Genomic DNA, 15,709 nt, shown 5'->3' with positions numbered 1-15,709 from the left:
TCAAATCTATCTTCTCATTGAAATGAGATTCCTGCAGGACGCGCATCAGGCGGTTCTTCAACATATGCCAGCAAAGTATGGATCGACAACTTCATTGTTAGTCCATTTGGAACCATCGCCTTGTTAGAACCAAGATTTTTCTATTAACTCTGAAAACTTCTTGTTCGCCAGAGTCTCTTTCCAACCATACCTAATCCAAATAATTTGCATTACCAAATTAATCTGATTATTAAATAAGAAATAACTTAGCCAATTTATAGATAGTCCGAACCGAATTTAGGATCGTGCAAAAAAAAACTTTGCATAATCGCTATAAGATGATACCCTGTGAGGAGTAGTACCCCTTTATGAATCATTCTCAGGAGATGAAATTGACACTGTACCTACGACTAATCCATTCGCGTGGTTTTAAGTTGGATGTAAGAATTATTGACGAATTTTTAGAATTAACGGTAAAATGTGACTCCACATCATCACATGATTCTCGTCAATGAGTCAAAAGACTCAAAACTTATGATTATTTTTCTCTCGTCTTCAAAAACGTTCAAAGAAAAGAAAGAAGTGCGCTGAGTGTTTGATTTTTCTTCCTTCTTCCACTTTTTTATATTTTTCTTCCCCTCTCTCTCCTCCGAAATTTCAGAATTTTCGAAAGCAAAAAAAAACAGAGACAGATAGGGAGAGAGAGGAACAACAAACAAACCCTCATTTCCTCCTCCTCCTTCTTCTTCTTTGCGATATTCGCAGACAAATTTCGATTCTTCTTCGTCTTTCTATTTTCTCATTTCATCTCTCTTTCTTTCTGTCTCTGACATCACTTTGCTCAGATCTGACCAAATCCACTGACAATTTTTTTAAGGTTAGATTTCCTCCTCGATCTCTCATTGTTATCACCATTAACATATGATTTGAATTTGATTCTGTTTCTAAGGTTTGTTATATGTTGATTGAATTGAGTATGATTCGAGTTGTTGTTGTGACGGTGGTGGAGGAGGAGTTTTGATTGGATTTTTTATGTATGTATGGAGAAGTTGTTTTGATGTTGTGATTTTGTAATTGTGAGATGAATGTTTAGCTGTAATTGGATTGGTTTTGTGTAATTCAGATTGGGATTGGGCAAAGGGTGCTGTAGAACATGGTTTAGATTTGTTTCTGTGGATCTTTGTTTTGTTAATTGGGATCTGTATAGAATTGTTTGAGATCTATTGAGTTTGTTTAGAAATTATATGCTGTTGTTGGTAGCTCAAGTTAAATGTTCATTATATCTTTGGTGGAATGGATTACATTGTAAATGTACTGTTAGAACTTTTTATGTTGGTTCAGATTCAATGCACCTATTTTTAGTTTGAGCTGTTGTATCAGGCGGGCAGGGTTTCGTAGTAATTGTGTGTTGCAATTGCCTAGTCTATCTCTGTCATTGTTATTTGAATTTGTTCGTGTGTCGAATTTCATGTATGTATCTTCGACATAGTGATCATTGAAGCTGGATCGTGCCTTTTGATTTTTTATGTTTTCCTTTTCAACATTTTGGGGTCTCGAATAGCAGTTGTTGAAGGTGTTAGGTGGTACATGCTGTGTATGCTACTCCGGATTAACCAAAAGTAGTGGTACCACATACTTTGGATATAATATTTGATTGTATGATTTGAAAGTAAACATCTTTTGTGTGATGTCTGGCTTTTGATTGTGGAAGAGTTGTTTTGGACAATTATTTATTCTTAATGGTAGGATTACTTTATGGGAGTTCTTTTTTCTTTTTCTAAATGGGTTGCTATTGGTAAGCTTCTTGAAATAATATGGATGTGTTGCTGTACCAAGTGTATCCTTGCTCTTTACTTTTTTACTTTCCACAAAATTTCGTATAAATTTAATGGGCTGGTGCGCTTTACATCTCGTACTTTTTCATAGGTTGGTGCAAATTATATTGTATTCAGGTTCTTATCGATGGATTATGTTGTTGCAGGAGAAGATTTTGAGGTTAAGTGCGCTTGAGGTGGACTTGGTTTTGCAACTGCACAGGTCATGAAGAAGGCCTTTGATCAAACTGTCAGGGACCTGTAAGTTGACTATTTAACGTTGTTTTGTTTTTCTTTTAAATGCTGTTCTTCCTCTTGGAAGCCTCATAGGATCACTAGAATACATGCATGTGCGATAGGAAAAAACTGAAAAAGGAAAAAAAATGAAGATTATATCATGATGTCAGTGCAGTAATTGACTTAATTGGTGATATAAGTGTATGACCTTTCTCTTCTAATGCCTTGGATATCATTTCCTTGCCTTAAATTCTAGAATACTCTAAGTTTGTACAAGTTAAATTCTAGACTACCCTAAGTTTGCACTAATATCTTCCTGTGGGATCATACTCTTAAATGCTATGCTTTCATTTCTTCAACGTATTTGGAATACCATGACCTGAGCTCACTGCCCCCCCTGGTTTGCAGTAAAAGGGAGGTGAACAAGAAAGTTCTTAAAGTTCCTGGCGTAGAACAGAAGGTAACAGTTTTCTTTGCAGTTCTTGTTTCTTTTTTTCTTTTGTAATTTTTGATATGTGGATGACTATATCTTGATAGTTCCATCATTTCCTGCGCATGAAAGCGACTTTGATATTATGTGGATTAGTTAGTTTCGCAGGTTTTTTTAGTTGCAACGTGTTTTATTCATTCAGGGACAGTATGGATAAATTTCTGTCGCATATTATTTACAGGTTCTCGATGCCACGAGCAATGAACCATGGGGTCCTCATGGATCAAATCTGTCAGATATTGCACAGGCTACCAGAAACTAGTAAGTTGATTCATCTGTTTAGGTAATATTTGTGATTCATCTTTTTCCGTAATAAAAATGCTGATTTTGCATTTTGCAGTCATGAATATCAAATGATAATGGCTGTGCTTTGGAAGCGAATCAATGATACTGGCAAAAATTGGCGCCATGTGTACAAGGTTTGCACATCCCTATGCTCTTTCTGATTTCTGTAGAGCTTTATATCTGTGGGCTGAATTATGCGGAGATGCTTTGGCACAGTATGTGTGATTATGCATCTTCTCGAGTTTCATCTTTGGCATCTTGTAGTACTTTAGGAAATAATTTCGTTTTAGTTTTGGTTATTTGTGGTTTTATCATTTTTTATGTTACCTTACTTGAGAATTGGGAGCTGATTTGATTCTGCATATGGTTTTTAGATTTATTTTTGGGATTTTCCTTTGCTTCGTTTCTCAAATTGGTTTCATTTGTGACTAACGGCTTTTCGCGTTGAGCTTCAGGCATTGACTGTTCTTGAGTACCTGGTGGGACATGGGTCTGAACGTGTTATAGATGAAATCAAGGAACATGCGTACCAAATTTCGGTAATTTCCAAATTCTTCCTTCCGCTTGAGTTTACGACTATGCTATATCTGATTATGACTATGCTTTTCGTGTAAACGTTTGTTTTCAACATCTAAACTTGAGTCCATCTCTTATGAAAATAATTGGGTATTCTCGATGATACTCATACTCCTGTAGAGTTTATTTTGCAACTTTCTGTTAATCATACTCTTCCTTTAGAAAATATACTAAGTGAGCTTCTTTTACTGACACATATGCAGACATTATCCGATTTTCAATATATTGATTCCAGTGGGAGGGACCAGGGAAGTAATGTCAGAAAGAAATCTCAGTCTTTAGTGGCACTAGTGAATGATAAAGAAAGAATTCAAGAAGCCAGACAGAAAGCTCTTGCCAACAGGGAGAAGTAAGTCTTCTGTTAAGAACATATTTTTTTTTACCACAGGTTGTTGTGATCTTTTTAGATATTCCTAGATAACCATGATTAACTTTCCCATAGACACTGTATGCTTTGTGTTGCTCAAAAATGAGCTTCTCATTATTTGATGTTTCGGAAACTTATGATAAATTTTGAGAAGTTTTCCTGAAGTATTACAAATCAAGTCCATAGTTTACCTTCTCTTTCTATGTTCTGACGTATCGGAAGTTAAATTTTCCTACATAGCGCCTTGCTATGTACTGACATTGTAAAATTTCATAGGTTTCGCAGCACAAACTCACCCGGAGGAATGTATAGACCCGGTTCAGGAGGTTATGGGGACGAGGATCGCTATGGAAGTAGAGACGATGACCGAAATGGTTATGGGAGAGAAAGAGAATATGGCTATAAGGATGATGACAGAAGCGGTAGAGGCGGTGATTCATACAGTCGTGATGGAGACCGTTATGGTAGAGATTCTGATGGTGGTTACAAGGATGATGATTATAATAGAGGAAGAAGTCGAAGTAATGAAGACTTTCAGTCTGGCCAGAGAAGTAGGAGTTCTGACAGATACAGGGAGCGTGGTTATGATGATGATCGGTATTCATCAAGGTATGCCATTACTTTTCATTCACTGATACTTTAGTTAAGGAAGATCCAACACATTTATCCATCTAGGGGATCCTGGGGATGTGATTTTTGATCCTAATAAGTAAGCCAATTTCCTATGCAGACAGAATTTGACGTGGAAAACTCGTAAGGGTAAACCAAAGGACTGATCTTAGATAAGTAGGCGTCTTATAGGATTATTGACGTTCCACAACATTTACCAGTTTGAAAACAAATTGCAATCCTACTTTGAGAATGGAGAGTTGTGCTCCCACTTCTACTGATGATTCATAACGCTTCATATTGCTCCTTTAATTTATTAGTTTGGGCATAGGCAATCACGTAGACAACATCGCTTTGAATTCATCAATTACATTAAATCTGATGATATGAATCAGGAGGCTGTGGGAGGAATCATCGGATCCAAACTAGAAATTTTCGCTTGCTTCTCTTGATTAAAATTTGATTGATGCTTAGGTTTTGCTCCCTAACTTCAGGGTTTGTATTAGAGACCATGTTGCTAATTGAAATATAAAAGAATTAGAAAGAAGGTTGCAGGGAACTGGTTGTCTGGTGAACTGTTCCTTTCCATGTAGGTTCATCTAATCTCAAAGTGATATTCTCTCAGCCTTGGAATGAACGGTGCAATGCATGTTGTAAGACATGCATCTGAAGGTCTTACAGTTGATTGTACCATAAGTCTGGTGTGTTCGAGAACAAGATTCTTGTGGGCGGATAAAATGTCAATAGTGATGTATCTAGCCTAGCACACGTGTGCGCGCACACACACACACCACAACATATATTTATGATTTTCTGTTATCTTAATTGGTAGTGCCTAGTGCTCCCATGTCTTTGTGTGTGTTAGTGACTTGGTGTCTGTGCATGTGTTTTGGCGATTTGAGTGTATTTTGTACAATATGAAATGTCATGAATATATGCTCCTAGCCATAGTTTTTAAAATCTTAAGATTCAATACAAATATTCTCAAAACGATTTGAATCCCAACTATGAATCGAATCTACTGTGAATCTGACGATTCACATTTTTGACTCCTGCAATTCGCACCGACTCATATGTCAGACAAGTCTAGATCTGTGCTTTCCAAGTGATTTTCATCAAGAACAAAATTTTGGAGACATTTTGACTTGCCCGAGAGCACAAGATTAGAACTCAAAAGCCACGTCCACTTGATTAAGTGCCTAAACACTGATCTGGATGTTAAATTGTGTTATGTATTCTTCATTACTCATATCTATAATACTAATAACATATTTTTAAACTTATTAATCTACAACTCCAATATATTAATAACTTATTATTCACGATTTAACAACCTTGCTCCTAGCTTCAGAAGTTGCATGCTTCCTTAATTTTGCATCCATACCTTATCATTGGAGCCATCATTATAATAATTTTCTTTCAATTGCAGAAGCAGTGATGCTAGAGCTGAAGACCATTCTCAGAATGAAAGGTAAGTGATTTAGCAACTTCTAGGATGTCTTCCCTTTGAGGTTCCATACAAAGGTTTGATTTTTATTTAGCCGAACTTTTTTATTTCCGTTTGCAGGGGGCTTGAACGGAAGTTTTCTGAACAAAATATTGGTGCACCCCCTAGTTATGAAGAAGCAGTAAGTGATGCTCGGAGCCCTGTACATGATGAAAGGTACCTTTCATTTTTTAGATGTACTATGTTTTTTGTTTTGTTATTGTTTTCTGGTTATTGACATTCTCTTGACTGAAAGGGATGGAGATACTCCCGTAGTGGAAACTACTGCCAAAGCATCGTCTCCAACTGGAAGCACAACTCACAGTCCTGGAGCCAGCGAACCTGGTACAACTGCCGCTCCTGCAAACCAAGAACCTAGTACTTTTGATGAATTTGACCCTCGCAGTTTTGCTCCAGGTATGAAATGCATGTGTAGTGTGTACTCCCTTTTGGTTCGAAATCAAATCATGTCAATGTTCTTAGGTTTCATGTGTATGCATGTGGTACGCATAACATGAGTTCTTTTGTTGCTTGATTCACGCCATGCCATCACCAGTTAAGAAGGATCTCGTTTTTAGGTAGTTCAGGTATATTACCAGCATTTTGTTTGATGGAATATTTTTTAATCTTGAAACTATATATGTTTGGTGGCGTCTGTTACTGTGCTGAAATTAAAGACTCTTTTTTGAGGCTGGAGCTAATCCATTATTTTTTCTTCTTGTTAGCTGCTGCACCTCCTGCAAGTAATGGAGACATGGATCTACTTGGTTCCCTCTCGGATGCTCTGGCTATCGTCCCCTCAACTTCTACAACCGCAACATCTGAAGCTGAAATTCCCACCGAGTCTGCTCCAGGGTCCACATTCATAGCACTATCATCAGCATCAACTGTACTGAGCCAGGTACGATTGATAGTTTTGAAACTTCAAATAGTCTTAACTGCTCACTTTAGTGGGGACAAATAATAAGTGGACAAGAGTCAGGGGAATATCTCAATTCTTAGGCATAAAGACATGAAAATTAAAACTCCAAAAAGAGCTCAAGATTACCAATCTGCAAAACAAGCTATGATGTTTTAACAGTAAAAATGTTGGTGCTACCATAGTAAACACTCAAGATTTTCACCATCTGGAGTTGAAGTATAATCTTACTGCCTACCCAGACCAACACTGAATTTTCCTAGCATCATATTCTTGCCAACACTTGATATCATGGCTGCTTAGAAGTATTTGTATTTATGTGGTTTTGGTTTGTTATACCTCATTTACAGCCTATCGAAGACCCATTCGGTGAGACTCCCTTCAAGGCTATACCTTCGGCAGAAAATAACCAACCACCGCAGGATTTTTCTTCCCCAGCCAACTTCCAATCTAGTGCAGTGGCCCAAAGCTCGGAAACCTTCCAACCAGCCCCACCACAGATGCAACTAACTTCGTCTGGCTTTGATTTCGGAGACACGTTTGAAGGCCTCAGTTTTGCCCCTTCCGATGTCTCCAATGTTCAATTTACTTCTACAAGCTCTCAATTCTCTTCACCAGAGCTGCAAAATGATGATGTTTTAGCAGACATCCTCCCACCTTCAGGGCCAGCTTCTCAAGGATCTCCGTTTTTAGCTTTACCAGCTCCAACAGGACCACCCTCACAGGCAGGTGTTCCTGTGAACAACTTCCCTGCACATTCGGGGTATGGAGCTCCGCAGTCACAAGGATCTTTTAATGCTCCTCAAAACCCATATGGAGTGCCACAGGGACCTTTTGGTGCTGTAGGAGGTCCTTCACAGCCAAATATTCCTGGACACTTCCCTCCTCAGTCTGGGTATGGAGCTCCAGTTGCCTCACATGGAGGTTTTAATGCTCCAAGTGGACCACATATGCAGTCAGGTGTTCCTGCGAACATCTTTCCTGCACAGTCCGCATATGGTGCACCAGTAGCCTCACAGGGTGGTTTTAGTGCTCCAAATGGATCAGCCCCCCAGCAAAACACTAATGCCATGGGGAGTTATTACCAGCAGACAGGACCTACACCCCCAGCAACTTCACAGGCAACCACTCTTTCCATTCCAACAGTACAACCTGCCAAACCTCAACAAAAGGACAGCAAATTTGAGACCAAATCAACAGTTTGGGCTGATACACTTAGCCGAGGGCTTGTAAATTTGAATATATCTGGACGTAAGTGCTTCAACTGCATCATTTGGTTTGTGATCGAAAATTGAGATTTGAAAAATAAAGGACACAACTGAAAGTTTGAGTTGTGTCACTGGCTTCTTTGCTTTTCTTTGTTTCATTCCTTCCTACAGATGTTTCAGTTACTTCTGGATTATATCCGGAGATGTGTTTCTTTTTCTCTTCATTTCTTGGCTCTGTGCTTATTTGTCTCTTTTCTGCAGCTAAAACCAATCCTCTGGCGGATATTGGAGTTGATTTCGATTCTATCAATCGTAGGGAGAAGAGAGAGAAACCTGTTCCACAAACCGCTGTAACCTCTACAATCAACATGGGTAAAGCTATGGGATCTGGTTCTGGAATGGGACGTGCAGGTGCAAGCGCCCTTGCTGCTCCTCCTAACCCTATGATGACCGCAGGTATTGGTATGGGTATGGGTGGTGGCGGAGGAATGCAAGGCATGGGTATGGGAGGTTATGGTGGCATGACCCAGCAGCCTGGTATGGGTATGCCAATGGGGATGAACAACATGGGTGGCATGCCGATGGGCATGAACAACATGGGCATGCAGATGGGGATGAACAATATGGGTGGCATGCAGATGGGCATGAACAATATGGGTGGCGTGATGGGAGGACAAATGCGACCGCCTCAGCAAGGTCCTCCAATGGCAGGCTACAATCCTGCGATGGGAGGCGGTTATCCTCCTCAAAACCCGTATGGTGGTTATAGATGAGCTCCAATACTGTAAACAAGATAGGTACGCGATTATGTTTATTGCCTTAAGGGGGAAAAGGAAGCCGGTGCTAGTAACAGCAGGTTACACTTACTACTATATACACACACCCAATATAGTGGATATTCAAATTCTCAGGGATTGTGAACTTCTGATTCGTCATCACTTGTATTAGTTTTGTCAGAAAATTGCTGAGTGTACCCTATATGTTCGGATCATGCTCATAGCTTTTGGTTTTCTTCCTCCCCCATTTTTTTGAGTTTCCAGAGTTGTTATTAGGGTTGATGTTGCTTTCAGCTGTTGTTAAAGTTTGTGTATGAGAGAAAGAGGAGAGGTAAAAAAAAGGTGACCTATCTCAGGTTATCTTTTCAATGACTATTGCAAAGATTCTTATGGTATGGTATACCTTCTGATGAACAATAAAATTGATTAAATTCTTTTGTGTAGTCTGTTTTCTCATTTCTGTGTGCAATTTTTTTCTTCTCCTAGACTAGATTGAAGAGAAATAATTTGTTCGCAGAGCACCTGTTATGGCCTACAAGTTCATCTATCAATCATATATATTCTGAGATTCTGTAAAGCATAAAACACAATTCACCCACTCGAGAACTTGGCATCAAGAAGAAGAAAAGAAAATGACATTCAGTGAGCATTACAAGAAACAAGAAGACCAAGAAGAGTGCAGAGGATAATAGCTCGCACAAATGAACAAAAAGAGATAGTGCCTCTTAGGTCGTGAGATGAAACCACACCAAGACTATCCTTGACAATCCCCTCAATAAAGGTGACAAATATCTTTGAAAATTTGGACATGCTCATGTTGCAGTGCCATGATGACATCAAGACCACCACCTTGTATACAAGAAGGAACAAAAATCACCAAGCCTTCAACGGGTAATTCAGCCGGAAGAACAGCACAAGGACTCCCACCACCAAAATCCATTTGATGAAATTGAAACCTCAACCAACTGTCAACTTCCAAATTTGGACACAATAAGTTGCCGACATCCGACGCCATGGCAACCAGTTTCTCACCTCCATCATCTTCCTTTATAACTTGACCGAAATCTACAAAGGACTTGAAATAACTGTTATCAACTCGAGCTACGGCTTCATGAATTGTCCTCGCAACATAAGCATGATTTTCTTGTAATAATTCTTTGACTTGCAATCTTGGGTAAGCCCAAAGTACCAAATTCCCAAAATACTCCATGGGCACTGTTGGTTTCATCCTGGCTCTACCATTCACTGCAACCCTGACTTGCGTGAACTCATCTGGTTCTAAACCTCTTGCTTGAGTCACCTTCTTCCATACATGTGCTAAAAGACTCTCAAAAGTAGTAGTATACATTCTATGGGGTGGTAATGAGTTACTAATTTCTTCATTAACCTTCATTTTAAGTTTTGCCATAAAATCAACAGAGAAGTTAACAACCAAGTTTTTAATAGATGACGAAGATTTAACATTTTCATTACAACTCTTCCGGAATTCGATAGAACGATGGTCGAATTCTACGTTAAGCGGGTTCCTAGGAACGGCAACTGAAGCTCGGTCGTGGTAAGGAAGGATTACGTGGTGGTCGTCCTGATCCAGTTTGTCTGACGCGAAACCAGCTGCACGTCCTAACTTTGCCCATGCAAAGAAGAAAGAACTCATGGATTGACCATCAGCCACATGATGATGGCATGTTTGGCCAATTACAAGGCCACCACAAGCGTAACGATTAAGTTGAATCTGCATTATTTCCTCAATACTTTCAATAGGTGGAAATAGTTCTTCTATATCCGTGTTCGGATTGAAAGGAAGCTGTTCAGCTAACGTTGCCGGAATATACGTCTCGATAACTCCAACTCCTGCGTTGTTCAGATGAATGCACGGCCGACCTTGTTCGTCAGTTGCAAACCGACCTGCAAGATGTGGGAAATGAACGAGAGCTTTCAACAAACCTTCTTTCATGGCTTCATTGGAAGGCATGGGTGGCTGAAACACGTATAAAACAGATACGTTGAGATCGAATGCTGCTTTGTCGAAAATCGTTAGAGGGATTTTCGTATCATAAGATATCGAAGGATCAGATGATGGAGATGGATACAAAGTGGTACTGCTGATAACCCTGAGAGACATTGTTAACGATACTTTTTTTGTGTAACTAGGAGTATTATTTTGTTTCTTGCTGTTAACAGATGTTTCGGTTCCTTGTATTTATAGATATCAGGTTCACCTACTCTTATCCATTCTTCTTATAGAAGATCTTGTCAACCAAGAACATCGAGATTTTGCCTTGTATATTGTACTAGCTAGCTTGGTCATAGAGGTGCTTGGACCCTCTCAAAGTCTATGGAAATCAGAGTATATGCGTTACGAAAAGCTGTTAAAGATGCTACATACGATCGGCTAATTAATTAATTCCTCTCTGATCACTTTTTTCAGAACTAGCAAGTAAAAGTAATATACTGTGTAAATTTACATAGGCATTCCGATTTAAAATTTTATGTTCTTTATAAAATTAGTCGTGAAGTTATTTTGAGAAATTATTCAATTTCATCATCCATCAACAACATGACTTATTTTATTTTATCTTTTTGGAGAGTATTTACTGTATATCGTTTTATTTATTACACAAAATTGGTTAAAAAGACTAAAATCAACAATTCATGGGTGAAAAGGACATTTAGATTTTGATACTGTTTAAATTGACAAAAATGTAAAAATAGCCAGGATGTAAACAGTTTCATCCTACCCATTTTCGAATAATTTTTCTTATTTTTAATTTACATTAGGATGCATCCAATTTCATCCTCGCTATTTTTTAAGTTTAAGTCAGGATGAATCCAGTTTCATCCTTGTTATTTATTTGGTGTCCATTTCACCCATACTAATTTTTTTATTGTCCATTTGAACCATGTTTTAAAAATATTTGGACAAATAATCCATTTTCCGTATTTATTAATTCTCATTTCATTTTTATTTTGACAACAATGAGTTCTTTATCTCCTCGGTAGAATTAGCCGCTGAATATTTATATTTTTTTTTGGATTCTCATTTCAATCTCTTTTTAGCAACCAAAATTTATCTATATTCTTGATAAATTATTCAATTTCTAATTGGGACTACTTCTTTGTTGGGAAGTTTCAAATTTTATCATCTGTTAAAATTCTAATGTCAATTTGGTAAGTATATTTTACCAATATAAAAATAATTAAATAAAACTAGGTTTTTGATTAATTGTCGAATTCCTATAATAATGTGCAAGCACGTATGGATTCACAGTTTCACACTACCTAGTCGCCAAGTAGCAGCATAACTAAACATAATTAACTGCCACTAAGATTTAGTCTCTAAACATAATTAACTTCCGGTAAGATTTAGTCTTTGAGATTTTTGATGTCCATTGTCCTATACTTATAACTGTATATTATGTGCATACGTTAAATCCTACGGTCTTCTAATCTAGCATCTAGATTGGAAGCTAGAATTACCTTCTAAGTCCTATGACAATGCTACTCTAGCATCTAGATGCTTTGAATGGAACAACGAAAAGTAGACGTGTTGAATGGAACAACGAAAAGTAGAATTAGGTCGCGGTGAATGGAACAACGCAACAATCTTAGCTGTCGGATCAAAAAATAAATCAATCTGCGCTGAACCAAACAGGGAAAAGCTGATTTTCTCCGCACTGAACCATTCAGCGAAATTATCTCGCTATTTGTTCACATGCGAGACATATTTAGAGAAAAGTAGTGTTAAAAATGGACAACGCTTTTCTTTTTCTAATTTGCAACGCTTTTTGGCTAATCTAACCCATAGAACTTAGCCTTATCGTTGTTTGTTTTTTTTAAGAGCAAGCATCATAGTACAAACAAAATTCCACATTCTCTATTTAAATAAAAAAATCACCATATCTAAAGAAAAATGTCTTTCTCTACTCCATCAGCATAACATAACCATTTGATAATCCTTCGTTTATGTTTCAGATCCTACTCTCCCTTTTTGGTTATGAATTTTTTGATTATCAAAATTACCGTATTTTAAAATTAAGTTCTAAATCCTAGTCTCCCTTTTTGGTTATGTTTCAGATCTTGGTCTCCCTTTTTGGTTCTTCAATACTCTCGGTGTTTAAAACACATAAAACTTTTCTGGATAACTCATTACCATCAACTTTCTATAAACATCCGCAGTTTTCAGAGAACCTGTTTGTGCAAGAATAAATTTTACCAAATACGATTAGATGACGATGATAAAGTATGAATGAAACACGATACTGAAATATAAAAAAGAACGGAAATTTAACATGGTTCGGTTAATTAGGCCTGCATCCACGGACGAATCCCCGTAGGGAGAGATGTTCTATTGATTATGATAATACAATGGTTTTCTGTTCCCTTCTAGAGTTTTTTCGCCTCTCCCTCTCTTTAGGGTTAATATTACCTATATTTATACAGTTGTGCAGACTTGTACCCCAAGTAATCTGGATTGTTCTAAAACTTTCTTCTTGAACTATGAAGATGGGTTGGCGAAAACGGACCGGTGAAAATGGGCCAGCATACATGGGTTACCGAGCATGGGCCAAAAATGTCCCTAGTAATTAGGCTAGGGTTAGTTAATATTGGCACCCAAACATTAAGGTACAAACAGAACCATTAATTGCATTCAAAACTATTTTTTACCATTACATTCGTTCGAAACACTATTTCAGTTACCTGTGATAACATTCAGATTATCGCTACTGATTCGAAAACAAACATTAATTATGCTCTCTCCGTTTTTGGAAAAGAGTTATTATCACTTTTTCAATTTGGTTTATTTTTAGGATAAAATGAAAAAGTAATAGTACCTCTTTTCTAGAAAAAGGGAATAATATAAAATTGTCGAGATTTACCGAGATTGTTCAGATTTTCCAGAAAACTACTAGATCAGTTCAAACTTTTTCCACCACAAGAAACCCAAAATCCAAGCAAATTATTATTTTAATTACCTCCCCAAAACAAGTAAAAATCCCCCATACTGCAAGCAGTTCCATGTTCTCTTTCTTTAATCTGATCCTTATTTAGCATCATATATAATGAATATCAAAAAGATTTCTCTCAAATTTTCACGAAGTAGTCATACCAACCTTTGTTTACAACGAACCCAAAAGTTATCTTACCAAGATCTTCTTCATGTTTTCCTAATTATTAATCATAATAATCATCTTCACTACTGCATGCACCATCACTCCCATAAGGTGTCGCACTAATATACATCCTTCACGGCCTCCATTATCAGCAATTCCACCACCTCTTTCATCATCTTCTTCATCATCTGTATCTTTCTCTTCATCCATATCATCCATGTCCTCAATCATCTCACTATCCTCATCCTTCCCATCAATTGTCTTCCATCAGAATCAACATTCATCATCTTCCGCATTGTTTTTGTAAAGATTGAGGATGTGCTTTCTCTGCTAAGTATTTTTCATACAAAGCCTCCTCATCCTCCCTTTATGTTCTCCTGTCTCGTTCTTTTGCTTGAGAGTCAGAGTTTTCCTCTTCTTCATCGTGAAACTCTTGCTCTTCTTCGGAATCAATATCTGATGCACTCAGGGTCTTATGAAAAACGATCTCATCATCATCCTCTCTTTTATTCCTGGTCTCTCTCGCACATTTCTTTCTCTTGCACATATCAAACTCAACAACATTATCTAGATGAACCCTCTCATATTCCTTTATGCGTTTACATCTATGAATGTCTTGCTGAAAATAAACTCCCAATCTCTCTAATTCAGTCTTCTAAGTGTCACTACACTCCTCTTTGCAAATTGCAGAAGACCAGATGTTTGATCATCAAAATTTGCATTATTCCCTTCGTGATTTATCATTCTCTTAAATCTCTGAATTATAACTTTTGGCTTTTTTGGGTATAATTTTCTATAACTGGGAAATTAACTATCTAATCCCTCTTTATAGAGCCTTAAAAAGTATCATTAATATCCATTTACGACATTAGTTAAACGTCCTTTGTCTAGGAAATTCACGTCGTTTCAAACCTATGCGCAACAACATCTTAAGCATCGTTACGCCTCGAATACTCATAATCTCCGAAAACACAGGGATACCAAATACACCCAACTTTTTTGTTCGACAACCTGTGTAGACAAAACTTAATACAATAGGAAGTAAACCAACTGAATGATCCTTGACAATATGTATATAAATTTTATATCTCAACTTCTACTCAATCGGTATGATATAGACACAAGGTCCATAAATCTGATTGCTAAGTAGAGTACTTGGAAGATCTCAAAAATCAATATCCAAGATCAATCTTGTCGTGTCCAAATAATCTTATCGAAATTCTTCCAAGTGATTAAACTTGTTATCTATCTTTCAAGATACAAATTCTATAAGAAACAAGTCTCATAACCGATTACAATTAAGAGGAGGTATATACTTAGATTGAATATGTACAAACTGTGTAAATCCAATTATAAAGATAAACAATATAATTAGGAAAATAAAAAAATACAAGACACCAGAAGTTTTGTTAATGAAGAAACCACAATAGAAGAAAACCCTGAGACCTCGTCCAAATTGAACACCACACTGTATTAAGGCGCTATAGACACTAGCCTACTATCAGACTTCGAACTGGAATGTAGTTGAGACCGAATCCACCCTCTAAGAAATTCAGTTACAGTCGCGCTCCTTACATCTCTTGGACCTCGCAAGGTTCTACGCAATTTGAAAAAGCGAGGGTCTAACAACCACACCCAATATTTCTCTTAGCAATCTGTATGGACAAACCCCAATATACTTTCTAGAGAATCAACTAGACAGTCAGACTAAATCTAGATAAAAAGTATATCAAAGAGTTTATATCTCAATCTCTCGATTTGATATATACTCAAGCAAATAGAAATCTGCGATTCTTTATCAAATATTAGAGAGATAACTTGGATGGTACCAAAGACCAATATCCAAGTGTCA

General features: G+C 37.4%; 2 protein-coding genes across 2 annotated transcripts; one reads left to right on the top strand and one right to left on the bottom strand.

Moving 5' to 3' along the window:
• Positions 1 to 554: 554 nt before the first annotated feature.
• Positions 555 to 9,189, top strand: LOC113284030 (clathrin interactor EPSIN 2-like). The gene is made up of 14 exons (XM_026533419.1): positions 555 to 856; positions 1,961 to 2,054; positions 2,439 to 2,490; positions 2,702 to 2,781; positions 2,861 to 2,939; positions 3,261 to 3,344; positions 3,585 to 3,730; positions 4,025 to 4,357; positions 5,787 to 5,828; positions 5,925 to 6,020; positions 6,100 to 6,260; positions 6,569 to 6,744; positions 7,113 to 8,013; positions 8,232 to 9,189. Exons 2-14 carry the CDS (start codon positions 2,020 to 2,022, stop codon positions 8,741 to 8,743), a joined length of 2,697 nt encoding a protein of 898 aa, XP_026389204.1. The 5' UTR covers positions 555 to 856; positions 1,961 to 2,019; the 3' UTR covers positions 8,744 to 9,189.
• A 329-nt stretch (positions 9,190 to 9,518) lies between these two features.
• LOC113280362 (tryptamine hydroxycinnamoyltransferase 2-like) lies at positions 9,519 to 10,868 on the bottom strand. Its single transcript, XM_026528998.1, has one exon. The coding sequence runs from the start codon at positions 10,866 to 10,868 to the stop codon at positions 9,519 to 9,521; it is 1,350 nt and encodes a 449-aa protein (XP_026384783.1).
• Between the last annotated feature and the right edge of the window lie 4,841 nt (positions 10,869 to 15,709).

Source organism: Papaver somniferum, chromosome 5, assembly GCF_003573695.1.
Source record: "Papaver somniferum cultivar HN1 chromosome 5, ASM357369v1, whole genome shotgun sequence".
Lineage (NCBI taxonomy): Eukaryota > Viridiplantae > Streptophyta > Magnoliopsida > Ranunculales > Papaveraceae > Papaver > Papaver somniferum.
Note: the sequence above shows the minus strand (reverse complement) of the source record. Positions and strands in the feature narration are given on the sequence as shown.

Excerpts from the sequence above, each read along its gene's own strand:
- LOC113284030 (XM_026533419.1), top strand. The coding sequence starts at position 2,020 with ATGAAGAAGGCCTTTGATCAAACTGTCAGGGACCT. Across the intron at positions 2,940-3,260 it reads ATTGGCGCCATGTGTACAAG|GCATTGACTGTTCTTGAGTA; the intron begins GTTTGCACATCC and ends GTTGAGCTTCAG. Across the intron at positions 8,014-8,231 it reads AAATTTGAATATATCTGGAC|CTAAAACCAATCCTCTGGCG; the intron begins GTAAGTGCTTCA and ends TCTTTTCTGCAG.
- LOC113280362 (XM_026528998.1), bottom strand. The coding sequence starts at position 10,868 with ATGTCTCTCAGGGTTATCAGCAGTACCACTTTGTATCCATCTCCATCA.